General features: G+C 43.2%; 1 protein-coding gene across 3 annotated transcripts in view; it reads right to left on the bottom strand.

Moving 5' to 3' along the window:
* nudcd1 (NudC domain containing 1) overlaps positions 1–21,153 on the bottom strand; it is a 115,392-nt gene that overhangs the window by 48,408 nt on the left and 45,831 nt on the right. For all 3 annotated transcript variants that reach the window (XM_041190459.1, XM_041190460.1, XM_041190461.1), the window contains 2 exons: positions 19,660–19,848; positions 8,595–8,799 (listed from right to left, as the gene is read on the bottom strand). In XM_041190459.1, the coding sequence (XP_041046393.1) occupies positions 8,595–8,799; positions 19,660–19,848 (394 nt within the window). The remainder of the gene's footprint in view (positions 1–8,594; positions 8,800–19,659; positions 19,849–21,153) is intronic.

The raw sequence follows: 21,153 nt of genomic DNA, 5'->3' as shown, positions 1-21,153 counted from the left end.
CAGGAGTCCTCTCCCAGTTCAACGGATCCTTTTACCCATCTTCAATATTCTCCCTCCACCTGGACCCCTCCCTCTGGATTCTTACCTTCTCTCGATCTTTTCATTGAGAACTGTCGGCGCGACATTAGTCGTCTCAATTTCTCTGCTCCTCTCACCCATTCTAACCTGTCTCTCTCTGAACTTACTGCACTCCATTCTCTCAGGTCCAACCCTGACATTGTCATCAAACCCGCTGACAAGGGTGGTGCTGTTGTTGTCTGGCGCACTGACCTCTACCACGCGGAGGCTGAGCGTCAACTCGCAGACACTTCCTCCTACCTCTCCCTGGACCATGACCCCACCACTGAACATCAAGCCATTGTTTCCAGGACTGTCACTGACCTCATCTCCTCTGGGGATCTCCCTCCCACAGCTTCCAACCTGATAGTTGCCCAACCTCGGACGGCCCGCTTCTATCTCCTACCCAAAATCCACAAACAGAACTGCCCCGGTAGACCGATCGTCTCAGCTTGCTCCTGCCCCACAGAACTCATTTCTCGTTATCTTGACTCCCTTCTCTCTCCCCTTGTCCAGTCCCTTCCCACCTACATCCGTGATTCCTCTGACACCTTACGTCACATCAACAATTTCCAGTTCCCTGGCCCCTACCGCTTCCTCTTCACCATGGACGTCCAATCCCTCTACACCTCCATCCCCCACCAGGATGGTCTGAGGGCCCTTAGCTTCTTCCTCGAACAGAGGCCCGAACAATCCCCATCCACCACTACTCTCCTCCGTCTGGCTGAACTTGTTCTCACGCTGAACAATTTCTCCTTCAACTCCTCTCACTTCCTCCAAATAAAAGGTGTGGCTATGGGTACCCGCATGGGCCCCAGCTATGCCTGTCTCTTTATGGGGTATGTGGAACATTCCTTGTTGCAGTCCTACTCCGGCCCCCTTCCACAACTCTTTCTCCGGTACATCGATGATTATTTCGGTGCTGCTTCATGCTCTCGTCAGGACTTGGAAAAATTTATTAATTTTGCTTCCAATCTCCACCCCTCCATCATTTTCACGTGGTCCATCTCTGACACTTCCCTTCCCTTCCTTGACCTCTCTGTCTCAATCTCTGGTGATAGACTGTCCACCAATATCCATTACAAACCCACCGACACCCACAGCTATCTCGACTACAGCTCCTCACACCCCACTTCCTGTAAGGACTCCATCCCATTCTCTCAGTTCCTTCGCCTCCGTCGCATCTGTTCCGATGATGCTACATTCAAAAACAGTTCCTCTGACATGTCCTCCTTCTTCCTTAACCGAGGTTTTCCACCCACGGTCGTTGACAGGGCCCTCAACCGTGTCCGGCCCATCTCCCGCGCATCCGCCCTCACTCCTTCTCCTCCCTCCCAGAAACATGATAGGGTCCCCCTTGTCCTCACTTATCACCCCACCAGCCTCCGCATTCAAAGGATCATCCTCCGCCATTTCCGCCAACTCCAGCATGATGCCACTACCAAACACATCTTCCCTTCACCCCCCTTATCGGCATTCCGTAGGGATCGCTCCCTCCGGGACACCCTGGTCCACTCCTCCATCACCCCCTACTCCTCAACCCCCTCCTATGGCACAACCCCTTGCCCACGCAAAAGATGCAACACCTGCCCCTTCACTTCCTCTCTCCTCACCGTCCAAGGACCCAAACACTCCTTTCAAGTGAAGCAGCATTTCACTTGCATTTCCCCCAACTTAGTCTACTGCATTCGTTGCTCCCAATGTGGTCTCCTCTACATTGGAGAGACCAAACGTAAACTGGGCGACCGCTTTGCAGAACACCTGCGGTCTGTCCGCAAGAATGACCCAAACCTCCCTGTCGCTTGCCATTTTAACACTCCACCCTGCTCTCTTGCCCACATGTCTGTCCTTGGCTTGCTGCATTGTTCCAGTGAAGCCCAACGCAAACTGGAGGAACAACACCTCATCTTCCGACTAGGGACTTTACAGCCTTCCGGACTGAATATTGAATTCAACAACTTTAGGTCGTGAGTCCCCTCCCCCATCCCCACCCCCTTTCTGTTTCCCCCTTCTCTTTTTTTTCCCAATAAATTATAAAGATTTTCCTTTTCCCACCTATTTCCATTATATAAAATAAAAAAAAAAACCCACTAGAGCTATACCTTGAGTGCCCTACCATCCATTCTTAATTAGCACATTCGTTTAGATAATATCACCAACTTTATCTTTAACACCTATGTGTTCTATTGTACTATTGTTGTTGACATCTTTTGATATTCTGCTTCTATCACTGCTTGTTTGTCGCTACAACCACACCAACCCCCTCCACCTCTCTGTCTCTCTATCTCTCCGCCCCCCACACACACACCTTAAACCAGCTTATATTTCAGCTCTTTCCTGGACTCGAACTCAAGTTCTGTCGAAGGGTCATGAGGACTCGAAACGTCAACTCTTTTCTTCTCCGCCGATGCTGCCAGACCTGCTGAGTTTTTCCAGGTAATTCTGTTTTTGTTTTGGATTTCCAGCATCCGCAGTTTTTTTGTTTTTATCTCTGTGTTTAATTGACTGCCACTGCTCTTCAAGAAATGCCTACCTCCTTGAAGAAGTTCTGTTCCTCTCTGCGACAAGATTTCCGGATTTCTCTGTTGCCTTGTTCACCTTCATTGCTTTCCATTTCTCTCCTAGTGTTTGACAAGGTGTTTACTAAAACCCGCTTTCACAGCCATATCTCCTTTCTCAGTGACTGTCTCCGTCTCCGACTTACCCCACATGGATTTCAACTGAAATTCCACCCCTCATGTTTCGAACCCACCCAGGATTACAGGTATCTCCGGGACATAAAACGTTTCTCGGACTGCTGTTCCCGTCACATTCTGAAATCCACTCTCAGTGCCATGCGCCGCCATATGAACACACTCGACCTCTCCCTCCAGCAGCACCGCCGTACCCTTTTTCAAAGCTGCGCGTGCCCCCAGTTTCATTTTATCCTTCGGCTCATCCGACGCCTCAACAAGAAACTTTTTCTCTTTCTCTCAAGTGCTAAGGAACGCAAGCTCCAACAACTCATCGACACCAACACCCATCTAGGACCCTCCACCCCTGCCTGTCCCTCCGTCCCCACCCCATCTTCCAATCCCAACCCCAGCCGTGTATTCACTATACCCCCTGACCTTCCCCTCTCCGATGCTGAACGTTCAGTGCTCAGCAAAGGACTTAGTTTCATACCCTTACGCCCTCACCTCAATGAATTTCGGGCTCGGCATGATACTGAACTCTTCTTCCGCCGTCTTCGTCTCCGGGCTCACTTCTTTGGGCAGGAGTCCTCTCCCAGTTCAACGGATCCTTTTACCCATCTTCAATATTCTCCCTCCACCTGGACCCCTCCCTCTGGATTCTTACCTTCTCTCGATCTTTTCATTGAGAACTGTCGGCGCGACATTAGTCGTCTCAATTTCTCTGCTCCTCTCACCCATTCTAACCTGTCTCTCTCTGAACTTACTGCACTCCATTCTCTCAGGTCCAACCCTGACATTGTCATCAAACCCGCTGACAAGGGTGGTGCTGTTGTTGTCTGGCGCACTGACCTCTACCACGCGGAGGCTGAGCGTCAACTCGCAGACACTTCCTCCTACCTCTCCCTGGACCATGACCCCACCACTGAACATCAAGCCATTGTTTCCAGGACTGTCACTGACCTCATCTCCTCTGGGGATCTCCCTCCCACAGCTTCCAACCTGATAGTTGCCCAACCTCGGACGGCCCGCTTCTATCTCCTACCCAAAATCCACAAACAGAACTGCCCCGGTAGACCGATCGTCTCAGCTTGCTCCTGCCCCACAGAACTCATTTCTCGTTATCTTGACTCCCTTCTCTCTCCCCTTGTCCAGTCCCTTCCCACCTACATCCGTGATTCCTCTGACACCTTACGTCACATCAACAATTTCCAGTTCCCTGGCCCCTACCGCTTCCTCTTCACCATGGACGTCCAATCCCTCTACACCTCCATCCCCCACCAGGATGGTCTGAGGGCCCTTAGCTTCTTCCTCGAACAGAGGCCCGAACAATCCCCATCCACCACTACTCTCCTCCGTCTGGCTGAACTTGTTCTCACGCTGAACAATTTCTCCTTCAACTCCTCTCACTTCCTCCAAATAAAAGGTGTGGCTATGGGTACCCGCATGGGCCCCAGCTATGCCTGTCTCTTTATGGGGTATGTGGAACATTCCTTGTTGCAGTCCTACTCCGGCCCCCTTCCACAACTCTTTCTCCGGTACATCGATGATTATTTCGGTGCTGCTTCATGCTCTCGTCAGGACTTGGAAAAATTTATTAATTTTGCTTCCAATCTCCACCCCTCCATCATTTTCACGTGGTCCATCTCTGACACTTCCCTTCCCTTCCTTGACCTCTCTGTCTCAATCTCTGGTGATAGACTGTCCACCAATATCCATTACAAACCCACCGACACCCACAGCTATCTCGACTACAGCTCCTCACACCCCACTTCCTGTAAGGACTCCATCCCATTCTCTCAGTTCCTTCGCCTCCGTCGCATCTGTTCCGATGATGCTACATTCAAAAACAGTTCCTCTGACATGTCCTCCTTCTTCCTTAACCGAGGTTTTCCACCCACGGTCGTTGACAGGGCCCTCAACCGTGTCCGGCCCATCTCCCGCGCATCCGCCCTCACTCCTTCTCCTCCCTCCCAGAAACATGATAGGGTCCCCCTTGTCCTCACTTATCACCCCACCAGCCTCCGCATTCAAAGGATCATCCTCCGCCATTTCCGCCAACTCCAGCATGATGCCACTACCAAACACATCTTCCCTTCACCCCCCTTATCGGCATTCCGTAGGGATCGCTCCCTCCGGGACACCCTGGTCCACTCCTCCATCACCCCCTACTCCTCAACCCCCTCCTATGGCACAACCCCTTGCCCACGCAAAAGATGCAACACCTGCCCCTTCACTTCCTCTCTCCTCACCGTCCAAGGACCCAAACACTCCTTTCAAGTGAAGCAGCATTTCACTTGCATTTCCCCCAACTTAGTCTACTGCATTCGTTGCTCCCAATGTGGTCTCCTCTACATTGGAGAGACCAAACGTAAACTGGGCGACCGCTTTGCAGAACACCTGCGGTCTGTCCGCAAGAATGACCCAAACCTCCCTGTCGCTTGCCATTTTAACACTCCACCCTGCTCTCTTGCCCACATGTCTGTCCTTGGCTTGCTGCATTGTTCCAGTGAAGCCCAACGCAAACTGGAGGAACAACACCTCATCTTCCGACTAGGGACTTTACAGCCTTCCGGACTGAATATTGAATTCAACAACTTTAGGTCGTGAGTCCCCTCCCCCATCCCCACCCCCTTTCTGTTTCCCCCTTCTCTTTTTTTTCCCAATAAATTATAAAGATTTTCCTTTTCCCACCTATTTCCATTATATAAAATAAAAAAAAAAAAACCCACTAGAGCTATACCTTGAGTGCCCTACCATCCATTCTTAATTAGCACATTCGTTTAGATAATATCACCAACTTTATCTTTAACACCTATGTGTTCTATTGTACTATTGTTGTTGACATCTTTTGATATTCTGCTTCTATCACTGCTTGTTTGTCGCTACAACCACACCAACCCCCTCCACCTCTCTGTCTCTCTATCTCTCCGCCCCCCACACACACACCTTAAACCAGCTTATATTTCAGCTCTTTCCTGGACTCGAACTCAAGTTCTGTCGAAGGGTCATGAGGACTCGAAACGTCAACTCTTTTCTTCTCCGCCGATGCTGCCAGACCTGCTGAGTTTTTCCAGGTAATTCTGTTTTTGTTCTGTCATTACAAGTGTTTTTCATCACACAGGAGTAGCAATATTTGTCAGGACACCAGAGAGAACTGAACTCTCGGGTCATGCCACAGGATCTTTTACGTCTGCCCGAGGACAGACAGGGCCTCAGTTTGATGTCGCTTCCTAGAGATGGCATCTCTGATAGTGTAGCTATCCCTCAGTAAGACACTAGGACTGTCAGTCTAGAAGGAGCACAAGTGCAACAATCTAGCAAAAGGCAACCAAATCTATCTTGGTGCCACCGAGGCAGGGCACATCTTTCTCAGACTGCCCACTCTGGAGCAGAAGTGTCTTCAACTTTTGCCTTCATGGTTCCCATTGGTATACTCTAAGGATCTCAAGGTCCCCAATAACCCGCACAGACTTGAATTACTGACATTAATGATCCTGAATCTTGGTGTTCTGATTAAGTGAATAGCAGAGCTTAACTAGCTCTCTCGAAACCTCAGCATGAAACAGCAAGTAACAGAGATGCCAAGATTTTGGTTGGGACCACAATTTGAGAAATCCTGCTCGAAAGCATCAACACTTCTTTCATCATTAGGGACATATGTCAAAAGAATATAAAGATGTATCTACATGAAAGAGCAGAATGTCCAATTGTTAGCTTAACATTTTGTTCAGGGGCATTTTGACTGGGGTCTCTAAATCTAAATGCTATCTGTATAATTTTACTGCCTTTAGGTATAACCTTTACAGAGTTTACTTTATATTTACCTCGGGTATTTATTTTTCTTTTTTGCACTCACAGGATACGGGTATTGTTAAGAAATCCATTGATCTGTGGGCATTGTAACATTTACGGGCAGGACGTTCAAACGCTGTTACAGTGGTTCCTGTCTAGTGACGAACGTGGGACCCACTGAGTGTACGCTGATAAGTTCCCCAGATCAGTTGAAGGGTCAATCAGAGAGGCAGTTTGAGGCAAAAAGCTTCAGGGAGCCAAACTGCAAGTGTCACAGGCATGGGCACAGGCAGAAGTCCCAGTTAAGTTAAACAAAGTGTTGTGAGCTGGCTGTGCAGTTGGGATTCAGGAGAAGGCCCAGGAACTGTTTGGTGGCTCCAAGCTGTGGAAAAGTTATGGCTAAAAGAAGCCCTGGGAGCCACTGATAGTTCAGTGCAGCTGAGAGTGGAGTCAAGGAAGCCCACATCCTGTGTGTGCCTTGGGAACAAACTGTGAAGGAAGATTGCTTCTCTCTCTCTCCCCCTGTATTGCCTACATCCAGAGTCCATCTCAGTGTAACTCATCTGTATTGAGAACCAGCAAAGCTGCGACAAACGAGAGTTAACAAAGACAGTGCTTCACCGAGGATCCATCCAAAAAGACTCCCAGATAATTGCTGTGACCAGAGCTCTGTCACAATGTTCCCTTATACCAACCTCTGCAGAGACCTTATTTGTTTTGTCCTTTGCTTTGTGTTTGTGAGTATATGTGTTGGGATTTTTAAAAAGGGGTAAATTGTTACACTCCCGGAATACAAATTGTATGTTAATCAGTTCTGTAACTTGTTTTTTAAAAAAGTTTTGTTTCATAATAAATCAACCATCTTAAGTTTATTGAAAGAAGCCTGGTTAAAGTCTCTTTTATTCTGGGTCCAGCAGCAGTGAAGGTAAACAACTGGCCATTTTGGTGAGTGATGTAAACGTTTATGCTATCGCTGTGACCTATAGAGTAGTGGGGCTAGAGAACCTGCACATTCCTCTCATCCCAGTTGTAACAGTATTCCTAGTAAGACCAACATTGTGCTTGAGAAGATAGTGATGTGGTGGTGAGCTGCCTTCTCGAATATAACTGAGTGACTTGCTGGGCCATTTCAGTGGGCAGTTAATAATCAACCACATTGCTGTGGGTCTAGAGTCACAGATAGGCCAGACTGGGTAAGAATGGCAGATTCCCTTCCCTAAAGGAGACTAGTGAACTAGATGGGCTTTTAACAACAGTCCAGTAGTTACATGGTCACCATTACTGATACTAGCTTTTTAGTCCAGATTTAGTTCCAGATTTAAATCTGGATTTAAATTCCTTAGCTACAGTGGTGGGATTTAAACTTCAGTGGTAGGACTTGAACTCATTTCTCTGGAATGTTAGTCCAGGCCTCTGAATTGCTAGTCAAGCAACAAAACCACTATGTTACTGTACCCCTAAAGTACCCCTGACTCCTCCTGAGGAAGTTTTGGGTGCATGGAAATCTACTTGTAACCACATACTATGAAAGAATTCCTGTGAAATAAGGTCTGCTCCAGTCAGACAGCTGTATTCCTGGTTTCTATTGATTGATAGCTAATTGTAAAAGTATACAATTAGATTGTTGGGGATGTGGGATTAAACAAGGCTGCTCTTTCAAAGAGCAAGCACAGGCACAATAAACGTCCTTCGGTGGTATAAGTCTATATAGCACAGAAAGAGGTCATTCAGCCCATCAGGGTAAATAGCTTTACTCCTCTTCACTTTCCCCATTGCACTGCATATTTTTCCTTTTCACATATAGCTGATTCCCTTTTGAAAGTTACTATTGAATCTGCTTGCACCACCCTTTCAGGAAGTGCTGGGTTATAACTACTCATGCATAAAATAATTCTCATCTCCACCATGTCTTTTTTTATCTTAAATGTGTGTCCTCTGCTTACTGACCTTCCTGCCAGTGGAAACAGTTTTTCCCTAGCTACTTTATCAAATCACCTCATGGTCCACTTGTTTCAGTTACAGTTCCACTTTGTTGTAATCATGAAGATTCAGAGTGGGGAAAGTACTTGCCTATTGTCATTAATTGTCCAAGTGCTGAGGCCATGGTCAACTGAAGAGTACAACTGGCCCTCTACGAAAGCGGCTTGTCCTTTCATTCCAACTTGCAAGTGACCTGGTGACAACTGGAAGTCTATGTTCTGTTTTGTGGTGTTATCTGGTAGTTGAATGTTTACTGTCAGATCTTCATCCGTCTGCTGCCAATAATATACCGGTTCTGTGAAATTAAAATCCAATTTCTCACCATTACTAACTGAGGCAAAGCACCAGCCCCAGCTCCTCCCCTAACTTCGCTGCGCCCACACCCCCACAACTATTTTTTAGACCACTGTTGAGGGAAATAAAAGGTAGCAAGTGTTTCATGAATATAATATTGTAAAATATCAATGTGTCACTCTGCTGTGCAATGCTCCATACAAACGTTCCTGAACACTGCACACACAGATTACACGCATTTGCTCGCAGCTTTTCTCTAATTACAGAGGATACTCAAGAGGATGTTGCTGAATTTTGAATTTATATGGGGGTTAGGTCAACCCAAATTATGACAGAAATAAATTCCAGAGCATAACTTTGAGTATCCCTCTTTGCAACACTAGCTTTCTTCATTACTGCGCCAATTTTATTTTAATCTGACCATCTGCAAACATGCAAGGTGCGTTAATATCAAGCGAATCTTTGCAGGAAATCTTTCCTTATCATCTGTTTCCCAGAAGATTCTGTCCATTTTAAAAGTTCATTAATGGGATAACATTTTTTTCTAAAAAAAACAGGTAAAGTTTCATCATCTCAGCAACTTGTTATGGAGTTACTGTAAACAATCTACTTTTTGTTTGAGACTTGAGATATTACAGAGTGTATTAGATAAGCAGAGTTACCAGCAAGGACATGGGAACAGCCACTGGTTTAGTTGCTTCCAGTACTACAACTACACTTACAAAGCCACTTACAGGAAGGGATTTGGGTCACAGGGCCAAATTATTGTAGGCTACTATTTATGATTCATTAATTGTAACAGTTTTGGCAAGTTAGTGGATTATAACAAAGCCCACACCCAAATAAATCAGAAAGCATTTACAAAATGTGTTGACCAGTCTGTTTTCTCTCTCCCAAGCCCTCACATGGGCCTATCAAATATCTAGTGAAATCTGGTTAAAGGTCAACAACATGAAAAATTAACTCTCCCTTCCTCTCTCCAGAAATGCTGGCTGGCCTGCAAAGTGTACCTGGCATGTTATTTCAGGTTTCCACCAACTGAAGTATTTTGCCTTTTGTAGGTATTTTGTGGACTTTAAAAAAAACTGTTAAATTTTGCACTTTTAAAAATAAATTCTTTGTACTTTAAACATAAAATGATGATCAATTAACATATCAATGCCATTTATTTAAAAAGCTGCATACATTAAGATTGTGAAGTACAGATATATTTAAAACAAACACAACTTGTTTTCCTCAAAAGGCCCAGTGGGCTCTCACTCAGTTGCACATCTATTGAAAGTTTGAGCCAAGGTCTGTCTTGAGTTTGGTCATGTAGTGGTCATCTATGAATGGGTCCAACATCCTTGAGTTAAAGGGTTAAGAGGAGGAAACAGTCAGGGTTCTCATTTGAATCACTATTGAGCAACCACAACTTAAAGTCTATCCATGACGTCAAGTCAGCATTTGACCAAGTGTGGCACCAAGGAGCCCCTAGTAAAATTGAAGCCAACAGGAATCAGGGGGTAAAACTCTCCACTGCTTGGGGCTCATACCTAGCACAATGGAAGTTGATTGTGTGTTGGAAGCCAATCATCTCAGCACCAGGACACTGCTGTAGGAGTTCTTCAGGGTAGTATCATAGGCCCAACCTACTTCATCAATGACCTTCTCTCCTACCAGAAGAGGGGTTGCTTACTGATTTTTTTTTTTGCACAGTTTCAATTTCTCAGTTAATGAAGCAATCAATGCCCGCATGCAGCAAGACCTGGACAATAAACAGGCTTGGCTGATAAGCGGCAAGTAATATTTGCACCATTGAAGCAGAGAATCTAACCAATCACCCATGACATTCAACTGCATTACCATGGCCAAAGCCCCCACCATCAGCATCCTGGAGGTCACCACTGGACAAATTCATAAATGCCGTGGCTAGATGAAGTCAGGATTTTTAAATTCATTCTTGGAATTTGGGCATCGCTAACAAGGCTGACATATATTACTCATCAATAGTTGCCTGAAGAAATGCTTGAATTCTTGAACTGCTGCAGTACCATGTGGCAAAGGTGCTCCCACAGAGCTGTTAAGTAGGGAGTTGCAGGACTTTGACCCATAGGCAATTGTTACGACCACAACCAATGTTATTTGCTGAGCAAGCCAAATCCCAGAGGGAAGTTTATCTTACTGGTCATAATCTTTTTTTTTGTATTTTGAAAATGAAGGAAAAGCTACTGATCCCAGAAGCATAGAATGCCAGTAACACTTTTAGGATTTTAAAATTAGAAGATTTATTAATGAGAAGAAAATAAAATTTAAGCACACGAGATTAAAGTTACACAGTTAAAACGGTTCCACAAAATATCCCAAAAAATACCCAGTTGGTCAGAACACACAAGTAAACTACATGGAAACAGCTCCCTTATAGATTTTAAACATAGAAATCCAGCAATATTACCCAAAGTAAAAACTACTGTCACTTTAGTAAAAGCTTACCACATGACTTTTCACCCTCTTCCACTCTGCTGTGGAAATCCAAAAGAAAGGTTCAGAAACAGACTACTTTCTGAAGACAAAGAACTCCCTGGTTTGAAAACTCGATGGCTGCTTCAAATTCATAACATTCACACCTTCTCCCAACATAGGTCTGGTCTCAGGACATCTCCCCCACACAGCCACCATGACTCAACTAAACATCTCTCCTTAAATATCTTTTTTTCTCTTTCATCTTAGATTCCATTATTCTCAAACACCTCTTTTTAACTCAACTTTTCCAAATATAAAAAATTCTCGTTTTCCAATTGCCTCCACTTTCGAGTCAAATAAAATTTAATAACCTTCCCTTGTTTACTTATGAAAACTTTGTAAGTTGTAAAAGTCCCTTGTCACTTCTAAACTCCCTTTTGAAATTTAACAGCTGAAAAGTCAAGTCCCTACCTATCTCCTAATGCAAATTTTAAAACCCAACCTATTCACTTGCAAATCTACTTCACCACAGCCTCTCATTACAAATGCATGCATCTAGAACCTTTACCCTTCATCTCTCAGTTCCCACAGACAAGTTGTCTTTACTAACTTTCCCCCAGTTTTATTAATCATGGACACACTCACACCCTTCTTTACAGAATACCACCATATTCCCAAAATATTAAAAACAATCACACCCATCTTCACACAATGAAGAAAGCAGGGATATATTTCCAACTCAGAATGATGTGTGACTCAAAGGTAGTGGCGTTTCACATGGGTTTGTTGTCTTTGTCTTTTTAGGTGGTGGAGGTTGCAGGTTTGGGAGGTGTTAGTAAAGGAGCCTTGGTCGGTTGCTGCAGTGTAGTTCATCGCCAACCCATGACCCTGACTGACAAGTGGAAGCCAATGTGGGATGGAGACAATTGGGCTAAAGTTTTAACAAATCGGCCCCATCCTCAGCTGAGTAATCTGTCAACATTGTATAACATTGGCGACTAAATGTCAGATGGTAACTTCAGGAAGAGGAATTCAAATGGTTATTTGGTCAACAAAAGGGTAAAATGAAATGGATTGGCACTGATTGCTTGGTGGGCATTTTATGGGCTGCAAGTTCTACTGGACTGAGGTTCTCGACCTGCTACGCTGCTAACTGGAGTTACAAGCAAATGTCGGGGTATAGGGATATCTCTCTCTATAATTCAGGATATGGAAGCTCAAGGATTGAATTAGATACCGTAGTTAACATTGAAGAATTTTCAGTCTGAGCTTCAGACACAACAGATTTTACGAGAATGGAAGTATAGCTTCTAATACAATCTTTCTTGTGAGTGTAACTTGAGAACAAAGGACTACTCAAGGCTATTTTCTTGGGAGCTAAGAAGGTTCCTCTCCTATGCTGTCTTGTTCCAATGTTGCATGTAATTCTCCTGAAGATATTTGCAGAATAGTTGTTTTTCTCGCCTTCTCCTTCTAGTTTGCTAATGCAATACCTTTTTGTAGTTTGTCCATTCTAACAATTGAAGAACTTGCTGCTGCATGGAACAGGCTATTGTTCATGACAGTTTTGCACAGCTCAGCAAAGCAGCCTCGCTTTGTTATTCTCTGCCTATTCTGTCCCTTATCCTTGCCTAAGGGAAAACAAGAAAAGTCTTTCTCAAGGCATTATGGGCAGTAAGCAAATACCATCATGCACTCTGATATTAACCAAGCTGATCATCCTGAGTTCTTTCCTTTACTGTTAACTAAGTTCTGCTCTCATAGAATCATAGAATAGTATAGCACAGAAGAAGGCCATTTGGCCCATTTAGTCTGTACTGGTTATTTCAAAGAGCAATCCAATTTGTCCCACTCACCTGCTCCTACCCTGTACCCCGCAATTTTTCTCCTTCCAGCACTTATCCAATTCCTTTTTGAAGGCTATTATTGGAACTATAGCTATGATCTATGAGGCAAATCCTAACCACTCATGTAAAAACGGTATTCCTTGTGATGCCTAATTCTTACCAAGTTCATTCTTTCCTTCCTAAGAGCAAGTACTAAAAATCCATACCAAGAATGCCAAGATTCTTCAGAGGAAAACCTATGATGTGGATCAATGACAGAAATAATTACAATTGCATTTGAAGTTATTGGCTTTAGCACATGCTCTCTAAAACTTCAATTTCCTTTTAGGATTTCTGGCATTGATCTATGGCTGCCTTCAAGCTAACCATTAGTGGTTTCTCCTGCAGCTCGGTCTCACAGTTTAAGCACTAATAACTATTTCTCTAACATCTTTTTTGAAATGCCTTGGTAACCTAGGATACTTATAGACGTTGGTTTGTTTCTTCTTAATCACTGGATGCATTACTCATTCTGCAGATGAAGGCACAGGAGAAGGGGAAAAAAGCAAACAGTAAATTAAAACGGAATGCTTTCAGTGCATTTAGAAGCCTATTTATCTTTTTAAGTTCCATTTGAACCTTCCAGAAATCTTACATGAGGTGACAATTTTAAAAAAAATCATTCTTGGGATATGGCATTGCTGGCAAGATCAACATTTATTGCCCATCTTTAATTGCCTTTGAGAAGGTGGTGATGAGTCATTCTTCTTGAACTGCTGAAATCCACATGGTCTAGGTAATATCCCAGTGATGTTAGAATAGGAGTTCCAGGATTTTGATCCAGTGACAATGAAGCAATTGTGATTTAGTTCTCAGTCAATGGGAAGCAGAGAAGTATTAACTGATAAGGAGGATATATCACAGAGCAATATCAAGGTAAATGGAATGCTCAGAGAGTTTGATAGAATTAGAGTAGGCTGTATAAGTCATTAGATGGGGTCAGAGTAAGGGGGAAAGTAAAAAAAGCCTAAATCAGGGTTAATGTGCATGTATGTGAATGCACGGAGTGTGGGTTAATAAGTTTGGTGAACTACAGGCACAGATTGACAAATGGAATTATGATATTATTGCTATAACATAGACCTGGCTCTTATAGGAAGAAACCGGACGTTAAATGTTCTTGGGTACAAAGTGTTTAGGAGAGGCAGGGAAGAAAGAAAAGGTGTGGGAGTGGCAATATTGATTAAAGGTGGCATTACAATACTGTACAGAGGTGTCAAGGATGGAATCTCTCTGGATAAAGATAAGGAATGAAAAAGGTGCAGTAACATTGATTGGTGTAATATATGGATTTCCAACTAGTGGAAAGGATGTAGAGAATCAAATCTGCAAAGAAATTACAGAGAGATGCAAGAATTATAGTGTAATTATAATGGGGGCCTTCAATTATCCAAATATTGATTGGGATAGGAACAGTGCAAAGGGACAAGAGGAGCGGGAGTTCCTGGAACGTGTTCAAGATAATTTTCTGCAGCAGTCCAATGAAAGGGCAGGCACTGTTGGACCTGGTTCTGGGGAATGAGTTGGCCCAAGTGGATCAAATATCAGTGGGACAGCATTTAGGGGACAATGACTATTGTATCATAAGGTATAGGTTGGCCATGGAAAAGGACAAGGGATAATCCAGAGCAGGGATAATTAATTGCAGGAAAGCCAACTTCGATGGGATGAGAATGTATCTGAGTCATATGAGTTGGAATCAAATGTTGGCAGAAAAGATGGTGGCTGAACAATGGGCCACCTTCAAAGAAAAAGTATTTCAGGCAGTGTCAAGGTATATTCCCTTGAAGGGAAAAAGGTAGGACAAATAAATCCAGAGCACCCTGGGTGATGAGAGAGATAGGGATGAAGACTAAAAGGAAGAAGTGCTCGTACAACATGTGTCAGGTAGAAAGTACAATGGAGAAACAGGCTGAATACAGAAGGACCAGAGGGGAAGTGAAAAAACTTATCAGAAAAGCAAGGAGAGAGCATGAAAATAGATTGGCAGCTAATATAAAAGGGAATCCCAAGATCTTCTATAGCATATAAATAATAAAAGGGCGGTAAAAGAAAGAGTAGGGCCGATTAGGGATAAAAAAAAAATAGGGCTTGCACATGGAGGCAGAGGAAGTAGCGGAGTTATTAAACAAGTACTTTGCAACTGTCTTTACAAAGAAAGAAGGTGCTACCTAGGCCGAGGTGAGAGAGGAGGTAACTGGTACACTAGAAGAACTTACAATTGAGAAGGAGGTAGTTTTAGAAAGGCTCTCTTTACTTAAGATTGAAAAGGTACAAGGGCCGGATGAGATGCCACTGAGGGAAGTGAGAGGGGAATCGCACAGGCACTAGTGATTATCCTCCAGTCTTCCTTAGACACAGTGGTGGTGCCAGAGGATTGGAGAACTGTGAATGTTACACCTTTGTTCAAAAAGGGGTGCAAGGATAAAACCAGCAACAACAGGCCAATCAGTTTGATTTCAGTGGTAGGAAAACTTCTGGAAACTATAGTTTGGGACAAAATCAATAGCCACTTAGACATGTGCAGGATAATTAAGTAAAACCAGCATGGATTCATTAAGGGAAAATCATGTTTAATTAACTTGCTGGAGTTTTTTGATGAGGTAACAGGGAGAAGGCTGATCAGGGCAATGTTGTTGATGTGGTGTATATGGATTTTCAAAAGACATTTGATACAGTGCCACACAACAGACTTGTGAGCAAAATTCTAGCTCATGGAATGAATAAGTGTAGGCGCTTGGATAAGAAATTGACTGAGTGACAGGAAACAAAGAATAGTGATAAATGACTGTTTTTCAAATTGGAGGAAGGTTTGTAGTGGAGTTTCCCAGGGGTCAATGTTAGGACCCTTGCTCTTCCTGATATATATATTAATGACCTAGACTGTGGTGTTCAGGGCATGATTTCAAAATTTGCAGATGATACAAAGATTGGAAACATTGTCAACTGTGATGGGGATGGTCTTGAACTTCAAAACGATGTAGACATGTTGGTGGATTGGGCAGGCAAGTGGCAGATAATGTTCAATGCAGAGGTGTGAAGTGATTCACTTTGGCAGGAAGAATATGGAGAGACGGCATAAAATAAAAGGAGAAACTCTAAGGGAGGTGCAGGAATAGAGGGACCTCAGTGAATGTGTACATAAGTCATTGAAGATGGCAGGGCATATTGAGAGAGAAGTTAATAAAGTATATAGTATCTTAGGCTTTATTAATAAGGGCATTCAGTACAAGAATAAGGAGATCATGTTGAACTTGTATAAGACACTAGTTAGGCCTCATCTGAAGTACTGCGTCCAGTTCTGGGCACCATACTTGTGGAAGGCTGTTAAGGCACTGGAGATAGTGCAGAGAAGATTCACAAGAATGATTCTAGTCATAAAGAACTGTAGCTATGAGGATAGATTGGAGAGGTTGGAACTGTTTTGGGACTTGTTGGTATTGTACACTGCAGCCACTGTGTGCTCCTGGTGGAATGAGTGGATGTTTAAGGTGAGAGATAGGATAGCAATGAAGCGGGTAATTGAGGAGCGCAAACTAAAGAGACATTCCTGACCAATGTTCTAGGTGAAGTTTCCTTCAGTCAAGTGAAATTTGAAATTGGACATAAATATCTAGAAAACTGATTAGAAAACAATAAATCAAACAAAAAATACATGGAGCAAGAACGGATTTTATGGCACAGTGACTATAAATGTACACTAGTGATAGAAGAAAAGAAAGCAACAGAATTGCTGCAGTATGCTGCTTCAATGTGGCAAAGGGAATAAGTGCTAATTGTTTAATTTTGAAAGGCTTATAAGCCTTTTGAAATGGATAGACTTAGTGTTTTTTTAAGACAGAAGAGCATTATGTGATTTTTAAAAAATGTTCTGGTAGGATCCCACCTTTTCCTTCTCTCTGGTCATACACTTGCTGTAACCAAGGAAGGTGGGGACCTGTTGTCACTTACCCAATGCCATTTGAATCAGTGCAGGAGATCACAGAGCAGTATGGCAGTGATCTCCCCTTTGATTTTGATCCCATTCCATCTGCTGTAAAGCACCTGGGACCAGACTCAATATTTCTACATGACCGAGCAGCTCAGATCAACAAGTCAGTGAAAAGAAAACCACCTTAAAAAAGTTATGAAGAGATTTCAATCACTTCTAATCACATATTAACAATAACATTACACATGTGCTAAGTGAGCATGGAGTTAATTTTCAATAGGTGAGATATTGAAAACATGGGCAGACGATACATGAAGATTATTAACACTGCCAAACAGTGAAGCAAATTGAACTACCAACATTTATGAGTCAAACCACAACAGGTTGCAGTTTTGAATAACTGTTCTGAAATGGTTGACTGAGAAAACTGCACAGAACTTGATGTTCAACTATTAATTTGGAAAGCCAGCAGAAGCATCCTTGCATCTTTTAAAAATCAGTTTCGCAAAATTAAATGGCTTGTGCATGGACATTTCACCAGTCTATAATTTATCTGCCAGAGAGGTACTTTGCACAAACTACAGTATTTATCATCCAGTACCCCATGTCCTATGGTTGAGCTAAAATTGCAAATCCAAGAGTACAATCAGATCCCGCTGATACAAAAAGTTCAAAATCTAGTCTCAAGTTTTCTTTCAACATACAAAAGAATATGCTATTCTTGCTATTAATGCTTCCTGTCATCTTTTACCGTGCATGTTTCATGCTGAGATCAGTGTAGGGAAAAACCGCAGTGGCACTCCTGCGGGAAACTCATGTGAAGCAGCATAGCCATCAATAACGATTTGGGGAAAAAAAAAATGTGATGTTGGTGCCGGTTTATTGATTATAGCAAATGTATTGAAGGGTCAGCAATGCTATTAGTTAAGTTACTGATTGTAAAGTCTGTATTCTCCACACATTGTGAAGACAAGCTTAGGTGTGCTACAGGGAGAATTACATTACAGCAAGAGCATTTAGGCTAAGGTGAAAGGCTGCTGCCACCCACTGCAGCTTGTTCCTTGTTGGAATACAGTCCCACATGTGTCTGAACTTCATATTCTTCCTATGTGAGCTCTGACAATGAGCTGGTGCTTTGAAGTGTGAAATTCCAATCTGATGTTTTGTGCCCAGGGCACATACATCTCTGGTATTTCACAAAAATATGATTCCTCCCCATCAACATTACTTTATACTTCCTAGCCTTCAGACTCATGAAAAACAGAAGGATGCAATACAATTCATTGCTGGGAATGTGTCTTTGCAAGGAAACTAATTTCATGCAACAGAAATCCATCATGAGATTTTACTGCAAAAATACTTCCTCAACTCAGTCTCAGTAAACATTTCTCAGTGAACTGCTCACTGAACCAGTCCTGATCATGCAATCTCCGTTTCGAAGTACTCTCTGGCGGTCCCATTTGCCAGAGATTGTTTGATTTATATTGGCAGCGCCTAAAGCAATTAAAAGCCTAATGGGATCTGAGCTTCCTTCATAAACTTTAAAAAACTGTAAATTTAAAAACAAAAAAAAAATGCAAAACCATAAATATAATAAATATAAGATAACTAATATATTCAATAGGGAATTCAGGAGAAACTTCTTTATCCAGGGAATGTTGAAAATGTGGAACTCACTACCACAGGGAGTGGTTGAGGTGAATTTTATTTTTTTTATTTATTCTTTTAATGGGGTGTGGGCATTGTTGAATAAGCCAGCATTTGTTGCCATCGCTATTTTTCTCTTGAGGTGGTGTTGGTGAACCGCCTTCTTGAACCACTGCAGTCTGTCTGGTTTAACTTTTCTGCAGTGGTTTTATACAATTGAATGGCTTGCTAGTCTATTTCAGAGGGCAGTTACGTGTCAACCACATTGCTATGGATCTGGAGTGACATGTAGGCCAGACCAGGTAAGGACGGCAGATTTCCTTCCCTGAAGGACATCGGTGAGCCAGATGGGTTTTTACAACAATCGATGATAGTTTCGTGGTCACTATCCCTGAGAATAGCTTTATATTCCAGATTTATTAATTGAATTTAAATTCCAACAGCTGCCATGGTGGGATTTGAACTCATATCCCCAGAGCATTAGCTGGGGCCTCTGGGTTACTAGTCCAATGATATTACCACTATGCCACCATATTGCATCGATACATTGAAGGGGAAGCTAGATAAACATAGGAGGGAAAAAGGGATAGAAGGATATGCTGCTAGGGTAAGGTGAAGAGGGGTGGAAGGAGCTCATGTGGAGCATAAACAAGGTCACAGGCTGGATGGACCATATCGCCTGTTTCTGTGTTGGAATATCGATGCAATTCTACGCTATAAATCATAAATGGAGAAAAAACACAGAAACTGCTGGGAACATGCACTCATCTGCAGGCTAGTCAGCATCAGTAAAGTGTAAAGACAGGAAGCATCAACAATCTGCCTCATCTCTTTACAAACACTGACTGACCTGAACATTTCCAGCATTTTTTACTTTTATTTATCTTTGAAAAACTCTATTCTGCTGACAGCAGTAAGAAGGAATATAAACAGTATCACTGGCACCAAATCTGACCTTTTTTCTGGCTGATGTCCATCTTCTCCACCTTGTGCTCCTCCAAAGGTTTCCCATCAATCTGCACAAACTTGAAGGGTTTGTCAGAAGCTATCATCAGGCTGGTGCCATCCTGCTCTACAGCTGCATAGTGCGGAGCCAGTTTTCCATGCAGGATTCGGTGCCTTGAAACTTCATATTTGTTGCTCTCTACAAATGCACAAGAACAGAAGTTTCACTCCCTGCATTTTACAGGGCACAAGTGAGAAGTTCCACTGTCCCCTGTACACCCAAAGTCATTTCCTCACCTTCGCTCTCCACACAATAACTCAGGAAAGTACAGTTGACGATTTGAGTCCGTGGTCCTGTTGAAGGGTCAAGAGGACTCGAAACGTCAACTGTGCTCTTCTCCACCAATGCTGCCAAACCTGCTGAGTTTTTCCAGGTATTTCTGTTTCTGTTTTTGTTTTGGATCTCCAGCATCCACTGTTTTTTTTGTTTTTAACTCAGAAAAGTGTTTGTTACTTCAGACATCCTCTGGCCCCTCACCTAAGGGACCATTCTTCAATTATGACCCCAGGAAATTAGCACCAGCAAGCTATTAATACACTAGGAGTGCCACAACCATCTCCAATCTTATCCTCATTTAATATTCACTTGTGTTCAGGGGGTCACTTTACTTCAATCAGAAGAGGGAAGCCTCATTTCATTTTCTCCCTTCCCCTATCCTAGTACACAGAAGCCAAGTGTAGCAACTCCATGGATGCTGAGACTGAGACCAGCCACTGCCAGAGAATTTTCTAGTTGGATTGGTTCAGCCATCACACCATGTGGACCAGTTACCGGCTCAGCTTTCGGGGATGTTTTGCGCAAGATGTACTATCCTGGACATTTCAATGAAGCATTCATCACCCAACATGTCCCTCTTTATGAAGTTACTCGATTAAAGCACAGAAGCACAAAACCATCTGTCATCTAGATTTAATATGCCTGACAGCAAGATTTAGTTGAAGCAGGCAGATGCACAATACGGTTATTTTCAAGCCGACAGAACACAGAAGGATCCTATGCATATATTCCTATAAAGTTACTCTAATATGAGCAAAATGAGCAGCATCATTCCCAGGTTGCAAACATTGGCATAAAGAAATGATTTATCTTCCCTTAACTTCTTTGCCTTATTCTTTCCCTATTCCTCTCCAAAGGCAACAACTTATACCTACGTCCACTTACATAACATTGCCCATCACCACCCCTGCTTCCACACACCTGTTGCTGAAGCCCTTACAATGCTTTTATTATTTTTAGACTTGACTATTCCAATGTTCTGACTGGCTTCCCATCTTTCACTTGCTATGACCTTAAGCTCGTCCCCCAACTCCGAGGCTCGTATCCTAACTTGCGCCAAGTCCCATCTAGCCGTTACCACTGTGCTCGCTGATCTAAAGAACACAAAACAAGAACACAAGAATTAGAAGCAGCAGTTGGTCACTCTGCCCCTCGAGCCTGCTCTGC

This window comes from Carcharodon carcharias, chromosome 6 (genome assembly GCF_017639515.1).
Source record: "Carcharodon carcharias isolate sCarCar2 chromosome 6, sCarCar2.pri, whole genome shotgun sequence".
Classification (NCBI taxonomy): Eukaryota; Metazoa; Chordata; class Chondrichthyes; order Lamniformes; family Lamnidae; genus Carcharodon; species Carcharodon carcharias.
The sequence above is the reverse complement of the archived record's forward strand: the minus strand, read 5'-3'. Positions and strand labels throughout refer to the sequence as shown.